This window comes from Mus caroli, unplaced genomic scaffold, assembly GCF_978045245.1.
Source record: "Mus caroli unplaced genomic scaffold, Mus_caroli_1 scaffold_4, whole genome shotgun sequence".
In the NCBI taxonomy this organism is placed as follows: Eukaryota; Metazoa; Chordata; class Mammalia; order Rodentia; family Muridae; genus Mus; species Mus caroli.
The window spans coordinates 7,836,661-7,856,106 of record NW_028227259.1 but is presented as its reverse complement, the minus strand read 5'-3'; the positions used below and the strand labels follow the sequence as shown (position 1 = coordinate 7,856,106).

The following is a 19,446-nucleotide window of genomic DNA, read 5'->3' as shown; positions in this document are numbered from 1 at the left end:
TCTATAGACCTGCCATCTAGGGCCATCCCTTGGTATAGTGAGTGCATGAAAATGCAGGACAAAAAAAAAATCCATCTTGCATAACTGTACTGTGTGTGCCACGAAATGGAAACAAAATCTTCAAAGGCAAAGCAGGCAAAGCAAAGCTGTGCTGTAGCCTCAGGCGTCTCTGGGCATCAATGTTAGTGATTGTCTTAGAGTCAAAAATTTCCCCAAATCTCTGAGACAAGATCTCACCGTAGCCTTGACTGTTTGGACCTCAGGAGATCCTCCTGCCTTAGCTTCAGAAGTGCTTTGATAGCTTGTGTTAACACACCCAACTAACATCTCTAAAGAATTAAATATGTGGCCAAAGTGGGTTTCGTTTAATCATGTTGAAGAAAATTCTCTAGACTTGGCTTTCCTGCCAACTCTGTGTGAGCTTCTGGAACTGTCAACGTTTTAGATGACATTTCAATACCAACTCAACGTCTACCTTCTCTGGAATGCACTGGAAGGCCCACCAGGTGGAGCTTACCTGGGTTTGCTGAAGTCTGAGAAGTACATCTCTGCCAGCAGGTGCCACTGGATGCCCCCATTGTTGCTATACTGGAGGAGAATGCCCTCCTCTCTGCTGTCAGGCTTGTTGCATGCAGCACTCTCTCCTCCTATCTGGATGTAGAACTGGACGAAGTCCACCCAGGATGTGTCCAGGTCCCAGCTCACCAGCTGCCTCTTCCCAGCCTTTCCCAAGGGCAGAAGAATCACAGTTAGTTACCTGGAAGCTCTGGGATTTTATACCGAGGCTCCAAGTCCACATGAGGGCCCTGCACTATAGAGGACAATTCTAGTGCCTGTTAATACCGAGAAGAGCAACTTCTGTCGTGTCTGCTGTGGCTGTAGCTCCTGTTCCTGGATGCTCTCCCTTCGTTTCCCATCACTGACCCCCACATCCAGCTGAGAGACTTGAGAATTTCCTACTATACCAAAGAACACTCTGGATTTCTAAAACAAATAGGGCAAAATTAGGTTTACTCAAAATACTTCCAATCCTGGCTTTATAAGTCATCTAATGTCAGAGTAATGGAGAAGAAAGACTTGGTGCATGTGTGTTTGTTCATGTGCACATGTGTGCTTATGTATGGGAAGACCTGAGATAACCCTGGGTGCCATCACGTAGGCAGCATTTATGTTTGTCTTTGGTTTAGAACTTGCCAACTAGGCTATATGGTTGGCCAGCAAGCTCTAGGAATATGCCTGACTCTCTCCCCCTCTCCCAGTGCAGAGAGCAAGTGTATATTACCGCACCTGCTCTTATTTTAATTAATTTATTTTATCATTTATTTTATTGCTATACATTTTGAGACAGAGTCTCACTGTGTAGACTTGCTTTGCCTGGAGTTCACTATGTAGAGCAGGCTGGCCTCAGACTCACAGAAATCTACCTGCCTCTGCCTCCTGAGTGCTGGGATGAAAGGCATGCTAATAAGCCTGGGTAGTGGGTTTTTGTTGTTCTTGTTTAGTTTAGTTTAGTTTAGTTTTATTCTTCATGTGGGTTCTGGGAATTGAACTCAGGTCCCCGTGCTTCAAAGGCAGCATCTCTGACTGAGTTGACCATCGGATGGGCCGTGCTTGGCTCCCAGTCCTCTACTCATCCTGTCCATGAGCTGTGAGGCCTTTCTGAACTTTTATTTTCTTCAAAGGTGCAATATGGGTAATCATAGCTTCCTCACAGTGTTGTGACAACTGGATTAAATAACAGGCGGCATGTATGTAAGGCGTCTGGAATGCTGTTTGCATTCTTGAAGGTATATTTTCCCCAGAGACCTGTTGACAGCTCTTATTTCCAAAGCAAGTTAAAGTGAAGTAGGCAAGACAGAAGCCTCTTGGCAAAAAGGAAGTCTTGCAGTTTCTCCACCTGCCTTGCTCACTCTCAAAGAAGATGGTGTGAGGTGCCATTTAAGGAAGCTTTGAAACCATCCAACAGTCTCTTCTGTTCTAATTCTAAAGTGTTAGACATTTCCTGAAGTCCAGAAGCCCACTTCCTTCTCTTGCTGTGTCCCTTTATGTCAGTGTGCTGCTGTGAGAGGTTGGACACTGGTTGACAAGAGGTTGTCACTCCAGCTCTCTGTAATGGCTTCAGGTTGTAGTGGAGCAAAGAGGTGCATTGTGGGATTCTCCCACGTCGCTGGGTTCTACCAAAGTTAATCAGTGGACTGCTCTGGGCTTGGAGGCCACCTGGGAGTTCAACCAGAAGTCAAGAAGGAAAACAGAGGTGATACATATAGATTAAAGTGAACCCTCTTCACAGTTACACTGAGTCCTAGTTTCATCTCCCAGGTTCACTGAGGGAGAGGTTTTCTGTCTCTAGAAGTCATGGTAGTGGATATCTGTGGAGCAATTAAGCTAGCAAGAACTCTAAAGCCAATTAAGAGTCCAAAAGAAACCAGGGTGTCTGCAAATGACCCCTGAAGGTGATTCGGATGCAGAGGCTCATTCTTTAAAGCTGTAATTTCTAGTGTAAGTGTGAGGAACTCTTGTCTATGCTTTGTATTGTTTTAAACTGCTCATTTGAAATGTGGTAAATGAAAAACACCTAGTTCTTTCATACCCCAGGACTACCAGAGGCAGAGTGGTGTTTGCTAAAAAAAAACCTCCAAGAGTTTTAGCAGGTTCATTCCAATCTAGCAAGCGTCTATGAAAAACACAGCATGTGGGAATGAGCCAGAGGATGAGGCTCTGAGGTGAGAATTACACAAATCCAATTATCACAATTAGCTATTGGAGTGAGGGTCTGTTGTGAGCCCACAGCGCAGGCTTGTTCCTCCAGGTGACAGGGATAGTCTATAGGGATTTGGAAACCTGCTTTTGTAGGACTTTGGGAAATGGTGGGAAGTGTTACACAAATGCTTGGTTTGGCACTGAGAGTGGCTGTTTCTCATGGAGAAACAGCACGCAGCACTTCTTTTCTTCAGTGGCCCAGAATGTTGAATACAGAGTTGAAAGAAAAAGGGCTCATGATAAAATTTTGTCACAATTTAGAATATAATGTAATAATTGCTTGAAGTTTTCTTTGCTGTGATGTATGGATTTATGCACGTATGTGTACAGGCATGCACATCATGTATGTTTGTACACATGTGTTGGATATGGCTAAATGAGCATGAAAGCACTAATTCCCACAGTGGGGAAACTATCTTACAGTTGTTTTGAAGTACTGTGGGAAACACCTTAGGCGTCCTAGTATTTTCAGACCTTGGGGTCTATACAGGAGGAATGGTATGTAGAAGAAAAACAAATTCGAGGTCACATGGCTTCCTAATTTAAGGGTTCAGCTAAAATAAATCAAAGCTTATCAGGCAGCAGGTAATAGACTGATAACAAAACCTCAAGGAATCAGTGAAGTTTCACCTGTGGCACCTCATTAGTTTTCTTTATTCAAAATGTCACTAGCAAGAAAAAGTTGTATAATATTTACCTGGAAGTAACCAATTCCTTAGAGTTTCTCCTTGTTAGTTAAATTAATTAACTCTTTAATAACTGTACCACACAAACCACCAGGTAGAGAAGCCACAGCCTGATTGTCAGAGACAACACTGACAGTTGCTGCAGGCCAACTGTCCTAACTTGCAGATGTCTCCTTGGTCCTGTGGACATTTAATAACTCTAGACCTATTTAGTCTTTTGAGTCTTTATTGAGATGTAAAGGCCGAGATCACGACAGGCTTTTTGGAGCTGATCATTTTATCTAGAGATCAGCTCGGCTATGGAGACTGCATCCAGTCTGGTACTGTAGAAAAGCAATAAAGGGAAACAATCAGTTACGCAGCCAATCAGAGAGCAATCTCAAGAATACAGTGACTTTGGTAGTTGGGCCCAGCTCCTGCAAGCTGCCTGGAAACGGCAGGGCAGCCGTTAGTGGGATGTGGCAAAGGTTATGTCAATTCAGAGACGGTAGGAGACAGAACAGCTGAGCCAGCTCAAAGGAAGAGAAACAGTTACAACCTTTAACCAGGGGACAGTCCTGGCTGGAGCAGGAAACGCATGCTTGGAAAACCAATACAAGCGATGCAGTCGGGGAAGGAGGGCCACAGAGTACTCCGGACACTTGTAGCCAGCAAGGGAGGGGACAAAGGGGCTAGGTGTATTAACTTAGGGTGGTGGGCACCTGACCTTGGCCTCTTCCTCTGCTGCCTGTCCATCATTTCAAATGCTCTGCAGTGGGGAATGACCAACCACTTACTGAGCACACAAGCCTGGCTCCTGTACCAACCCTCAGAGACTCTGAGGGCCACCTGCAGACCCTCCCTGTGGAAATGTGGTGACAGTCCCACTCTCGCAGTGACAGTCGCTGTGACACAGGAAAAGGGAAGTGATCTCTGAGTACATAACAGCTCTCCCAGAGGCCACCAAAGCTTGCCTTAGTTTGATTGCATGGGCCCAATTTCAACTCTTTTGGTTTAAGGTATTTTTTCCACTTAGAATTCTAAACAGATGCTGCTAAGGCAAAGAAGGGAGAAAAAAAGGGAGGGGCTGAGATATTTTTACAGAAGTCCAGAGGGGAAGGCTGAATTGAGAGATGAAGGGAAATTTTTCACTTTTGAAATGATGATTTTTAAGTAGAAAGGCGTGTATGTGGGATTTAGAGGCACTAATTCACAATTTACTGTCATAAAACTGTAGCAGTGCAGACTAATGCGTATCATGCCCAACACGACTCTTTGTTCCTCATCTGCACGGACTCAACTTTCCACTTTACAGACAAGAATACTGAAATACACAGAAATCACTCTCCAAGGGCCCCAGCAGCTGAGCTGAGCCCTGGGATGCGGTATACTCAGGCAGCCTGAGCCCTGGGATGCGGTATACTCAGGCAGCCTGAGCCCTGGGATGCGGTATACTCAGGCTGCCTGAGCCCTGGGATGCGGTATACTCAGGCAGCCTGACTTCAATAAAGACAACTTTGAATCAAGTTGAAGGAATAGTGATCTGTAACCCAGGAGAGTTTTGTGCTTAAAACATATGCACATATGTTTACCAGTGAAAGATTTACATTTTAAATCTTATTTTTAAGCAGACACTGCCCACAAGCATAGCCTCCCATTCTGCAGATCCACGTTTCCACTGGTAGTGGTCACTTATTGACCATTATCTCTAAAGACAGGGATGAGAGGATTTTCAATGTCAATGGCCAGGAAATGGATCCATCCTGATTTCTATCCTTCCCTGTCTTGATTTCTTGCAGATTCTTTGTCTCACACCTGCATCAAAACAAAACCTGAACCTATTTTTGCACTTGCATGAATTAACTTTTCTTGGATTTCTGCCAAAATGACTCCTGCAATGTATCAGCCCTATGGTATATCATTCACACCTGTTTACTTGCTATAGGCTGTAAATAAAGTGAGACATTCCTAATTGTCTCAGAAATGGTGACTGCAATCCCTTCTATGAAGAAATGGCACTAGGCACTTCACATCCTAAAGACAGCTGCCAGTAATTAGGGCTAGACAGGGTTGGAGCCTGTCCCATGTCTTTTATGCTTGTACAGGAGACGAACCAGAGCAGAGCAGAGCAGGGCAGAGTACAGTGGTCTGTCTATCCTGTGGCATGGAAGAAGAGGAAAGAGGTGCCACACATCCTGAACAAATCAATGTGGATTGGACTGCGGGCATGTGAAGAGAATTTGCTATTCTGCCTGGCATCTGGGTCCCTTGTTGATATTTACCAATTTGTTTGCCTAGTTGGGTGCTCCAGTTAGGAAAGCTAAGCATTTCAAGAACAAGTTGTATATAGTGTTCACTAGAGTCTACCAGCAGTTGCCAAACTAAGGCAGAACAGTTTCTGAGATGTTTGCAGAACATAGATAGCTGCTCAGTCCCCTGGGAATAGCTCGGTAGACAATTCCTTCCTATCATCCTTACTCCCTCCAACCAGATTCCGGGGATTTCCAGAATGACGAATACAATTAATACAAATTCATAGAATCTTCTACACAGTTGACATACCTTAATCTACATAAAAACAGGAATGAAGCGGACTCCCTTATTGTCTCTACTTTATGGACAAGGAGACTAAGTAAAAAGACGATCAACTTATGTTCCTAAAGTCACAGAGCTAGAAAATGGAAGCATCAGACGGGATAATGCATGGAGAGTTGTGCCCCTAACCTCTCGGCTCTTTGGTCCCGATCCCTGCTCATCACCCTGGGCTTGCTCTCTCATATATTCTACAAAGGGCAGAGTGAGGACAGATTTAGAACCTGCTCCAGTCAAGGATGCTCAAGACATAAGCTTGCAAAGCACTGGGATTTAAATCAAGTGCAATAGCCTTGGTGAGTGAGGGGATCTGGGATGTCACTCCAGGGTAGATGCTGACCTCCCATGTCAGTCTCTAGCACTGTACAGAATATGAGTACTGGGGACTCTAAACTGGCTTAATCTAGATTCAAAGTAACTGAAACCAATAATAAAATGAGGTTCCTCAACTGTCACAACGGGACAGGCACATGGCTATGGCCAGTCAAAAGCAAGGGATGCGAGGAATAGTAAAATCACTTTATATCTGTACCTGTGGAGTTTGGGATGCTTGTGAACAAGTCTCATGTTAACCCAGTCACTACCCCAATGGCACAATCCAAGTCCCGGCCATACCTTGCTGAAATACAGAGAAGATCCAGAAGACACGACTCCACAGCCTTGCTCAGGCTTTACAACTTCTCCCCCAATAACTTCCTGCCAGTCTGATTCCCAACTGCTCGGGTTCTCAAAATCTGACATAATCGTAGAAGGAAGTGCAGCTTCTGGGTGGCATTCAGTGCCCTGGTATCCCTGGTCACACCTGTGAGGGATGCATAATAAGCAAGCCATCTGCAACACAAAGGCTTCCCTTCTTAGGATGTCCCCACCCCATGTTCCCCTAGGTCTCATCCTTACACTAGATTTTTCTACAGCCTTAATGTGTATATGATATGGCACTATCTCCGGTTCTTTTACATTCCTCAGAATGGGTAGAGGCTTTAGTTAGAAGTACAATGTTAAAATTGTGGAGTTCAAGATTAAGAAGTAATGCAGAAAGACACATGGGCTTATGTTTGTACAACAGATGGGGATTTCTCATTGGTTTAAAAATATCTTATATGTAGGTTCATTTATTCAACTAACATGTCACACTGGTGATATTTTATAGTTCTTTCTGATTAAATGACATATATTTGGGGTCTTTAAGGACTCAAGTGTAATCCCTTTCTTCCCGTGGGCACAACTTTGAGTGGTGTGGGAGAGAGTGCTACAATATTTGTCTAATTGAAGATGATCAGGGTGAGATGGGAAATTCTTGCAGCACTTTCACAATAAACCCAGCAGGGCTTGTCTTGAGTTAGATGTAAAGGCTCATAATATGTGGCTTTACATTAGCATAACAGCGGGTTTTACACAAGAAATGAGAACAGGAGGGAGACTGGCTTGCTTTTGGGGATTTTGTTATGTATGAGTCTTTCCGCTGGGAAAATATCTGCAGGGATGAACCACAGACACAAACCCTGAGACACAGGAGTGGGTCATACTCTCAGAAGCACACACCTGCACACGCCATGGTCACATGAGCCATGCCCACTGCACATGTTGGGGCACTGCTGCCCAATGTAAATATTGTCTAAAGCCCACTCATCCTGGGCTGTGTAATAGCTCTGACTCCAACGGAAGCGGGTGGCACCGGACCTAGGACCAAAGCAGGCAATATCAGTTAGCTATGGTGTTTCTCACTAAGAATACCAGAATTCTGCACCTTTCTGATAACAACCCCTTCCTCGTCTGTCTGTCCCCCGAACGTCTGTTAGGGTTCCCAGCATTTGTCTTTGGCTTCATTTTGGCTCAATTATTTCATAATTCAGCAATTCTATCATGAAAAAAAGTTGAGAAAGGACCTGCCCATATTATGTTTTAATCTTAATTTAGTTGCAGCATTTTAAAGGAAAGTAGAAGGGCAGACTTTCTATTGTTACTCAAAAATTTGATTCTAGAAATAAAGAACATTCAAAAGTAAAAGCTACCCATGAAACGAAGCATGCCTTTCACAGATGAGAATACAAAGTATTTCACCTAGAGTAACCGAATTTCTCAAAACAATCACGCCAGCCATTATTGGAGGACTTTAATTTGGTTTATAACATAAGACAGCCTCTTTGGCATGCAGGGGTGTAGCGAGGATGCCCTGGAAAGTGCTGCTGAGAAGAAGAGCCGGGGGCGGGGGGGTGAGGGCATGCTTATTCTGAAACACAGACTTGCTTGAGTTTCCTGGGCCAGCTGACCTTAGAGGCAGAAAGGTGAACCAAAACACTTGGGGTCTCAGGTCATTGAAGTTGGAGTCTTAAGAAGGTACTTTTCGGGTCATATAAAAGCAGGCTTAAAGTCTGACTGCTTAAATTAAAAAAAAAAAAAATTACAGAGAAATCTTCACATGTAGGATTTTCCAGAGATCCATGGTAAATTCTTTTTGTCAAAGTGCTAGAACACCATCAAGACTATTACCAACAATACAGCAACATAGCAACAACAACAACAACTAGAACAAAAACACAACAAAACAACATAACAATGAAACAATATAACAGCACAATATAACAACACAACATAACACAATACAACAACATAGCAACACAATATAACATAATACAACATATCAACATAGCAACAACACAATGGCAATATAACAACACAAGAATATAACAATACAACAACACAACAAAATACGACATAATAGCAATATAACAATAACACTATAGCAACACAACACAATACAACCCAAGAACATAACAAGAACACAACAGCAATATGACACAACAACACAACATGACAATATAACAACACAACAATATAACAACAACACAATAATATAACAACAGCAACCATAGCAGTAGAAGCAACAACAAAGAATTTTCAGAATTCTTGTGTGTGCTTATCTTTGTTAGCCATAGCACTCCCTAGCACACTCTATAGATACACTTGGTCTGTCTTTGCATGATTCATAATGACCTGCACCAATTACACATATTGAGCACACCATACGTGTACAACAGACTGTTAAAAATCAGACCAAGCTTCTATTTGTTTATTCTGTCAATGATCTGTTGCTAATGGTTTGTGCTTTTATTTGTAGCAGGAGATTTCCAGGGTTCATGGATGGTCCCAGTAGATGGTTTATTTGCATATCAGAACCTGTCATGAAAATAAGGCAGAGACATCTCTGTAGTACTGTCTTATGCTTGTAATTTAAAGCTATCTTGCTTTTCATGGTACTATTACCAGCTGGCTTTTAGAAAGCCTACAGCAAAAGTAGGGTTCATTAGAGAGCTGTGGTGGTTGGAGTAAGAATGTCCCCAGAGGCCCACTCATATGCTTCAATGCTTGATCATCAGGGAGAGGCACTGCTTGATAAGGAACAGGAGGTTTGGCTTTGTTGGAGGAAGTCTGCACTTTAAGGTTTCAGAAACTCACACTTGGCCTAGAGCCTCTCTTCGTGTTGCTTGTAGATCAGGATGTAGACCTCTCAGCTACTTCTCCAGCACCCTGGCTGACTGTGTGCTGCCATGTTCTCCACTATGATGATTATGATGATAATGGACTAAACTTATGAAACTGTAAGCCAGCCCCAATTCAATGCTTTCTTTTATAAGAGTTGCCTTGGTCATGGTGTCTCTTCACAGCAATAGAACAGTGACTAATAGAAGTATAGTGCTCTATAGAATTGGGCAAACAAACCCCATGGACACGATGACTCATGTGACCATGAAAAGAAGAGACTGCTCTATTCTTCTAAAATTGAATATAATCTGAGTCATATCAAGTCCCAGCTGACCAGGCCCTGGTCTTCTGGCTATAAGGACAGCACTCATCTCAAAAGCTTATACAGGAAGAGAATAAATTAGGTGCTCAAAAAATAGCGTGCTAAAGATGAGTCAAACAGGTTACAAGAGGAGTCTGTTTCTGACTTCCAAAGGTAATAGACTGAAGAATGCACCAGGAGGCAGGGAAAGATTCCAGGACCCCAGCTTTGCAGTGCAGCAGCTGTGTCATCTTTACTAATGACTCCAAGCTCGCAGAGGCTTCCAGCTCCTCATTTTTCAAATAAAGGGTATGGACAAACTGATGCTTACAATCCCTTCAAGTCTGACCCCTCTAGTGGCTTATTTCCCCATAGTTAGACACCTTTAGTGTACTGGTGGGAATACTGTTTTGAAGGCTTTCTCCCTTCAGTACTGAAATAGGGTGGAGCTGTCAAGGAGCCCTGCTTATGTTTCCAGTTTATGTTCTTATAACCATGTGTGCATTTATGTTCTTATAGCCATGTGTGAATTCTAAGGAAGAGATCCTTGTTCTCATAAACTCTTGAGGACGGATTTCCTTATGACGGAGAGTTTAAGGTTACTCACTTTAATATACTCTACATATTCATGTCAACTAGGAGAAGAGCCAGGAAAAAGGGGTTGAATATTGATTGGATTCATTTTAGTGAGAAAAAAAATTAACCGTGTGAGCCGTCTCCAGTGGATTTCATGAAGGAAGGTGAGGTGTGATCACACTGATTTGCACACACAGAACTATATGATGCTGTCCTCAACACAGACATTTCATCTGCCAATTCATTCTACCATCTGTCCATCTATCCATCCATCCATCCACCTGTCAACCCATCCACCTGCCCACCTGTTCACCTATCCATCTGTCTGTCCATCCGTCCGTCCGTCTGTCCATCCATCCATCCTTCCTCTCTAAAGAGGTCATGACATAACACTGACTTGCATTTAAAACACAAAAGTCAAACTATGCATTTCTAAAAGCAACAAAACTTGAATCTTAATACAAGCCTTCCTCTCATAAACTTCAAGACCAGAGCATGCTGGCATCCGCTCATTTTTCCATGCTTATATAACCTGAAGAGTCAAGGTAAATGAAGGCTGACTAAATTGTATTTTCCACCCTTAGAGTTCCAGTAATTACATTTGCTCAATTATTCTGAGACTCATCCAGTGATTTAGGTGTTGACTTGTTTATGAAGTCAGCAACTGACAGCTGTTTGGGTCTCATTAGGCCCTGTTCTTATGTAAATGTCCCTCATAAAAATGAAATTAATTTTCATTGGGTAACAAACACTCAGTTCCTATACAGTGTAATTTCACTGAGCAGGTGTATCCAGCAGCTATTTCCACTTGACAGTTATCCGATCGAGCACATTTTCCAAAGCTAACATATCTGGGAGAATGCAAGGACCATGCTTGCTTTAATGCACTCAGTGTGTATTTGCATACATGTTGGAATCAAAACAGAACAATGATTTGGTCAGAGAAATAACACTCCTTCAAAACAATCTGCGTTGTTTCCCCATTGGAATGCTGTTTGCAATCACTTGAAATAAACATAATAAAAAAATTACGAAGGATATTGAGGAGACTAAATGGGTTCAATCTTTATGCTTCCATAGACTTTAAGCATTATAGACTCAGAAACAGCGCACTGACCAGCTTAGAACTCTTTTCATGTAGCAGTAATATTTACATTAACTATGAGTCAGTAGGAACACTGAAATAAATACTATACTGGGCTGTTTGTTTTCTAAAGTAATACTTTCACCCCTCTAAGAAGTCTGAAGGAAAATTGGAAAAGCAGAATTAGATTACAGAGTGCATGTGCCTAAAGGCACATGGTCACTAGAATAATTTTTTTATTTGAAAGTAATATATTCAAATTTTTTACTTGGTGTACAAAATAATGTTTCTGTAATGGCATTTTCATATACATATATTATTGCATTTTGCACACATTGCCCTCCCCTATTCTCCCCTTCCCTATTTCTCCTCCTTCTTGGCCCCTTCCTGCCCCAAATAGGTTCCTCTGTTTTCATGTCATATATGTACATATATGTTACAGTGCACTACCTCTTTAGTTCACTGATGCTCTTTAAGTCAAGGTTCAATTTAATTTCTAACATCCCATGAGACCGTTAGTATAGGACAGGTACTCTACTGAATGTACAGGATTGGACACTGCATTGACCTTCATATGACAATTAATACCGATGAGGATTAACCGTAATAACATCCAGTTCAGGGATGTTATGTTTTAGACTAAGAAGAGAGTGTGGCATACCATCTGAGTGCAGAACAAGGTACAAAGCGTGGTTGGTTTTCTGATAGGAAAATACTTTTTGGATATTACCTAATCTATAATAAATGAGAATGCTGGTCCAGGGATGGAGAGATGGCTCAGTGGTTAAGAACACCGGTTGCTCTTCCAGAGGTCCTGGGTTTGATTCCCAGCACCCACTGTCAGTAAATCCAGATCCAGGGGACCTAATGCCATGTTTGGCTTCTGAAGGCATCAGGCACACGTGGCACAAATAAAAGACAATGTTGGGGTAGAACGTTTCTAGGCATAAAAAGGCATCTCTCAACACTATCAATATTATCTTAGGATTGCCATTTTGGAATTGAACCAAACATGCCAATGAATAAAACCACTTGGTGTTTTTCTTAATAACGAGAGAAATAGATTTAATTATGCAGCAATGCGCACCGGAAAGCCCTCAGGAGCTTGTGTTCAGAGCGATCAGTGTTGTGATTGTTCGAGGTGTTGCTTTACAGATGCTTTCATTGAAATACATGCTTGGAATGTCATTGACATGAAATAAAGACCTTGATTACATTCTCCGCAGTAGACACAAAGAGTAGAATATTAAAGAAAGCAAGGACTTATTATACCAAGCATCAACAAGCATCTTGGAAATGGCTCACAGTGGGGCACACACACACACACACACACACACACACAAACCCCAAAAAACTTGTGGAACTCAAATTTCAAGCATTTCTTCCAACTGACATAATAATGCACTGGAAAAACAATCAAGGAGCCATTGTCACACAGCACAGACATTCAGTCAACAGGAGCTGTAGAGCAATCCTGGGCTGTCTATTTGACTCTGTGAGCTGTCTAGCTTTTATATATAAAACAATTGGAGAAAGATTTGTTTAGTCATTTTCTCTTCATAAAAGGGGCCTTGAAAGCAGAGATCACAGAAATATACAATGCTCATCTTGTGTATGCTTTCTCTTCTGCACATAGCCTAGAATCTGAGAATTCCAGGATTGTAAGGAACCTTTAACATAAACTAATTAAGGCAGTCCATCCTGACAGGATGCTGCCGTGAGGAGGCGGTGTTGGTGAGGAGCAGGCAGCTGGTTCACAACTGGAGGAGCATTATGGAGAATTCAGACCCAGTTCCTACTCCAAGGCCTTTTCTTTGGACAAGATTATACTGAAAAGGGGCTTTGAATGTTATGCACAGCACTGAATAAAAAAAAGGCATATATATTTCAGTGTTTTGACTGAAAAGACTAAAATGAAAAACATAATGTCTGCAAAAAAAACCTACATTTTTTTCTTTCCTCTTCTTAACTGTCCTTTTTCCTTGTTTACTGCAGCCTCATCCTCTGAGGCATGATTTCTATTGTTACTAAAAAAAAGTGACTAGGAAAAAAAAATATGTGTTAAGCTTTTCATAAAAAGTTGGGCTCTTTGATGAGAGAAAAATTTGCAATCCAAACAACTTGGGTTTCTGGATACCTTGTATCATTTTGATTTGAATGTCAAACGTAAAGAAGTGGGCTCACTGAGCTCTGCCACAAAAATAAAATTTTAGGGCAAGAAGAGAGGTCAGAAGCAGCAGACACTGGGAAAACCAAATTTTCGTATTTCTCATTTTCTCCATTGTCTGCAACCCTGAGTCTATAAGACACACAGGGCTTCTGGGTAGGAAGAGAACAATCTTAGAAGTTTGCAGACCTTATCTTCACACTCATGTCCTGCTAATCCAGAGCCCAGAGCAAGAATGGAAGTGACTTTGGGTTGGAAGTCAATTTTATCCATCCCATAATCAGCCACCAAACCCAGACACTATTGCATATGCCAGCAAGATTTTGCTGAAGGGACCCTGATATAGCTGTCTCGTATGAGGCTATGCTAGTGCCTGGCAAATACAGAAGTGGATGCTCACAGTCATCTATAGGATGGAACACAGGGCCCCCAATGAAGGAGCTAGAGAAAGTACCCAAAGGAGCTGAAGGGGTCTGCAACCCTATAGGAGGAACAACAATATGCACTAATCAGTACTCCCAGAGCTCTTGTCTCTAGCTGCATATGTAGCAGAAGATGGCCTAGTCGGCCATCATTGGAAAGAGAGGCCCATTGGTCTTGCAAACTTTATATGCCCCATTACAGGGGAATGCCAGGGCCAAAATGTGGGAGTGGGTGGGTAGGGGAGCAGGGTGTGGGGGGAGGGTATACGGAACTTTTGGGATAGCATTTGAAATGTATATAAAGAAAATATCTAATAAAAAACCTCTAGTACAAAAAAAAATCAAAAAACACAAAAAAGAAGAAAAAAAGAAAATATCTAATAATAATAATAAAAAAGAATGGAAGCGACAGCCACATTTAAGGCGAGGGTTCTCACCATGTTTTCTGGGGAAGAACAACAGTGACTCTTCTCCACTGTGTGAACTCGCTGGCATGGTAAATGCTGGCAGATGTAAATTCCTGGCAGCTTGGCATACTGGGAAGGCATTCCTGAAAGAGAGGAAGAAGCCAAACTCAGCTTCCATTTGTCCAATGGACATGTTTCATTTCCCATGGCAAGAGAAAAAAACCTCTGAGAAAGCTAATGCTGTAATTTTAGCTACTAGAACTCGAGACTAAATTCATGATATTTCCCTTTGTTAAGCCAAAAACATTTGGGAAGTAAGTACAACTGAGATGCCATCATCTTTCAGTTTTCACCACAAATAGAAATGGATGAGGATTAATGTTGATCTATTAGCACAAGCATTTATAAAATTTTATGCATTATATTTTTTCATTTATTACACTGTCAGAATATTGGTGTGAGTGTGTTTATGTGTGTGTGTTATATAAAGTAAATTTATTCCAAAAATTAGATTATAGTTTTTATTTGTGTTTCTAAGGTCAGGAGGTACCATCTTCCTTATGTCGTGTTCCCATGGAACGAAAAGAACAGATAGAAACATACCATAAAGAAAGAGGAGACATGTTTTCAGAGGAAGAGAGCTAAAGAAATGATATTCAAGACACACTACCAAGAGGATCCAGTCTTGGGTTCTTCTTTTTTTGAATTTCCAATTGCTCCTTGGTATCTGGTACGAGTCGGGAGTAGTCTCTGTGAGATTTCTAACTTGATGTCAAGGTTACATAATTTTGTTTCTTTTCAACTAAAGGAAATGGCACTAATTATGAGCTTTAGAGAAAACATACGTACTTCTTGTACAAGATGCCATGTAAGGCCGTGGTTGGTTGAGTACTCCAGCTTCACCTGGTTGTCCATGTGAGGGGTGTATTTCTGGCCACATCCCATCACTAGGCTGAACTGAATCATATAGGATGCTCCGATCTGCATGGACTGTGTTTCCACATAGCGCATGCTTGAGGCAAGTTTAGAATCTCCCGTAAAACTGAAAGACATTAAGATAGAAATTGAACTTCTACAAGCATTGTGTCAGGGAAGACTGAGCTCTTATTCTCAGCTCACACAGTTTCACTTCACTTACTTAAACCTAGCTGAGTTGCAAAATAGATTTCAGTAAGTCTAACAAATTCAATTTAAACCAAAGAAGATCTTTAAAAAACGTTAACACATACGGTTTGTCAGATGTATCTGAAACTGAGAACTGATATATTACTCTCATTAATCTTGGCAGCTGGAATCTATCTCAATGAAACAATTCTAAATTCAAAGACAATTTTATAAAAACATAGTAAATATTAAATGATTACTGATATATTACAAGTTGGCTGTAATCTCAGAACCTACCTAGAGAGAACTGGAAAAGCAAAAGTAAATTGGAGTAGGCACCTGGCAGTATACCATCTGTATTTCAAATATTGATGGTGATACAAGTATATTAAAATACATTATGATTACGTTTTAATACTATCCACAAATGCTACATAAAGTCAACTGACTAGAATGTTTGTAGTGGCAGAAGATTTGATAAAATATTTTTTAATGCTCATGAATTCAATATTAAAAATGTTGTAATATATTTTTAATCTTTGTGCCCCAAATCAGTCAAATTCAAGTTTTGGTTGTCACATCAGTACCCTGTGACTATAGTGGCAAGCTGTGTGAAGGAAGACAAAGGCAGTATCACATTTAGAAGAAAAAAAAAGAGAGAGAGAGAGAGAGAGAGAGAGAGAGAGAGAGAGAGAGAGAAAGAAAGAACTCAAGGGATTTGTAATGTCTCCAGGATCAAACTATGGCCAGCTTTGCACGTCAGTGACATGGGTCCCTGTAAGCCACTTGAGTATTAACTGCACTCAGACTGCCTGCCAGCAAACGTGTCTTCCACTCTGAAGCAGGCCCAGCATCAGGCAACAACCTTCTCTAGTGCATGCATGCACATAGAGAATGTATATGCGTCCTCAGAAGGCATTACATAGTAAGTAGACTATTACCCACCTATAAGTTCATTATGGACTGAGAATCAAGGGTCTAAAATATAGACTTTCTCCAACAATGAGTAATAAGTATTGTTTAACAGTTTTTAAACTAAGACTTTTCACTTGAACGATGAATATGGAAAGAAAACAGAAAAGCCTCAATGTCTAGGTTAGTGGAATGTTCAGTAATCGTCATATTCACTCCTGCTGGCCTTGCAAATATACCTAATAAATAGAAAGTACTGCAGCTTGTTCATGACTAAGAATGGAGCTGATCATTTGTTGAGTCTCAACCAAGTCCTAAGACTGGGCTATGTGCAGTGTCCACATTAGTTCTAAGACTGGGCTATGTGCAGTGCCCACATTAGTCCTAAGACTGGGCTATGTGCAGTGCCCACATTAGTCCTAAGACTGGGCTATGTGCAGTGTCCACATTAGTCCTAAGACTGGGCTATGTGCAGTGCCCACATTAGTCCTAAGACTGGGCTATGTGCAGTGCCCACATTAGTCCTAAGACTGGGCTATGTGCAGTGCCCACATTAGTCCTAAGACTGGGCTATGTGCAGTGCCCACATTAGTCCTAAGACTGGGCTATGTGCAGTGCCCACATTAGTCCTAAGACTGGGCTATGTGCAGTGCCCACACTGTCTTTCTTAGAGTCAAGCTTACCGTGATGTTGAGTAGTGGAAAGAATTCTTTCTTTCTTTCTTTCTTTCTTTCTTTCTTTCTTTCTTTCTTTCTTTCTTTCAAATCTTTTTTATTAGATATTTTCTTCATTTACATTTCAAATGCTATCCCCAAAAGTTCCCTATCCCCCCCAGCTCCCCTATCCACCCACTCTCACTTCTTGGCCCTGATGTTCCCCTGTACTGGGGCATATAAAGTTTAATGGACAAGAAAACGGGTAAATGGCAAATGGTGAGATCTCAATGAGAAACCAGCACTGGTAGACTACAAAGCCCTGCTTTCAATTACTCTAAGAAGGAACCATTGTAACTTGAAATAAAATTTCTTACAGCCAATCAATAAACCGTGAGCTCTCAGTTACTATGTAGTGATATTGTGATGTGAAAAATATAAAACCGTGACTTCTTTACATGTCAGAACATACAACATGCAATCCTGAAAGTGTAAAGTGTTAGATTTAAGTTTTTAGCAACACTGGAACAATGAAAGTCACACAGAACAAGTGCAGCAACAAGCCATAAAGGTACAAACCTGCCTGTGTCACTCTTTTGGTTTCTTAAGTAGGCATAAGGGTTTTCCAAGTTTGAGGTTATATGTGTGTGTGTGTGTGTGTGTGAATGAGAGAGAGAGAGAGAGAGAGAGAGAGAGAGAGAGAGAGAGAGAGAGAGAATATGAAGTGTTGTTTTCAGCTCTGAGGGTTGTTTTGTATTGTTTCTTAGAATGGATGTTAGTAGGCAGACAACAAGGCTTCACTGAACTTGTTTTGTGTTAAAAAGACACCTTCTGTCTCCTGGACATCTTCAGAGAAAACCTCATGGACAACAGCTCACAGGACTCTAAGGGTCTACCAGTGATAGCCACAGAAACCTTCTACCTGCCGTGTCCAGTCCCAAATCCCCTAACCCCAGCACTTGTGAAAACACTAAAGATTACTTCTGAGAAGGTTCGAAAGTTCCTCATTGTAGGCAGAAACAGAAGGAAATGCTGTGATTTACACATATCGCCTGATTTACACACCTCCCCTTTGCATGATTAAAGAGGTTACCATGAACTTGACTAAAGAGTTGAACCACTCAAACTGGAGAGAGGGTTCCAAGTTGCTAAGATACCAAGAAAGAACAAGTTACAAAGTGTCTAGTTCAGCACTGACAGCAACAGTCTTGCTAACCACCCCCCCCCCCCCCCCCCCCCCCCCCCCCCCCCCGCACATAGCCGGTGTTAAGTAGGTGTCTGGACTGTTTGTGGCAGGTGCAGGCAGCGCACTCATGCAGAGGCCAACCAGTCTCCTTTCTCTCCCCACTTTTCAACCACAGCCAGGCTGTGTGAACTGCTGCATCCTCAACAATTAGATGCAAGAGGAAGAGCATCTTTCAGTGATGGGCACACTGTGCACCACTCTGCCTTCCCAGGGAGATGGAGGGTGCATTTGCTTATTTGGCTTTCAAGTTGTTGTTGTTGTTGTTGTTTTTTCCCCATACACTATATTCTGGTCAGTTTCCCGTCTTCCGACTTCTCCCAGACATGGTTAGGATTGGTCTGCCATATCCTTTCATATCCTTTGCCCATTAGTGGGAACCCTGCAGCCTTCCTGTGGATGGCGTCCTTTCTGCTGAGACTTTGAAGCAGGGAGGCAGGGCCCCTCCGACTCCCCCAGCCTTGTTAAATGGCAAATCAGCGGCTATGTTTGTTTATGCTACAGTCACTCTTGTTTTTGTTCTAACCTGGAACCGAATGTGTTTCTAACTTCCCAGTACTGCATGGTGTCTATTCTGATGCCTTCAGCTGAAGCAACAGGGGAAAAGTATGGATATCCACGTTAGCAGCAGCCCATTCACAGCATGGGCTCACGGGGTTGTCTCTGACTTATGTGAGATTAGCTGAAAGCCAGATGCACCGGGTCTGCTCTTATTGGGGGTTGGGAGTGGGGAGAAGAGAACTTGGTGAGCTGAGTCCCATCATTTATGGAATGGCTCCTCTTTGCTGCACACTGAAGTCAAGACTTGTCTATAAAGGGAAAAGTGAACCAAACAGCTCCTTATGGAAGCTGAAATGTAGAGAACTGCCCACATCAGCATCTCAGGGACTTCTGGGGACAAAAATACACCAGGAGTCAGGATGTTTAGCTTTATTTATGATGTCTTTCAAGGGTGTTTCAAATTGAAGAAATGCTTTTTAAAAAGTGACTGCATATACTTATAAGATGTAATGAGAGGCTGGGGATATCTCTTTCTACCTGGCAGGAAAATTTGTCAAGCAGATAACACCTTAGTGT

The 19,446-nt window shown here is 41.9% G+C and overlaps 1 protein-coding gene across 3 annotated transcripts in view; it reads right to left on the bottom strand.

Moving 5' to 3' along the window:
• The window catches only part of Reln (reelin), a 444,727-nt gene that overhangs the window by 116,001 nt on the left and 309,280 nt on the right, over window positions 1-19,446 (bottom strand). For all 3 annotated transcript variants that reach the window (XM_021163945.3, XM_085836457.1, XM_085836458.1), the window contains exons 21-25: window positions 15,307-15,499; window positions 14,488-14,600; window positions 7,560-7,697; window positions 6,633-6,819; window positions 518-723 (exon numbers count right to left, since the gene is read on the bottom strand). In XM_021163945.3, the coding sequence (XP_021019604.1) occupies window positions 518-723; window positions 6,633-6,819; window positions 7,560-7,697; window positions 14,488-14,600; window positions 15,307-15,499 (837 nt within the window). The remainder of the gene's footprint in view (window positions 1-517; window positions 724-6,632; window positions 6,820-7,559; window positions 7,698-14,487; window positions 14,601-15,306; window positions 15,500-19,446) is intronic.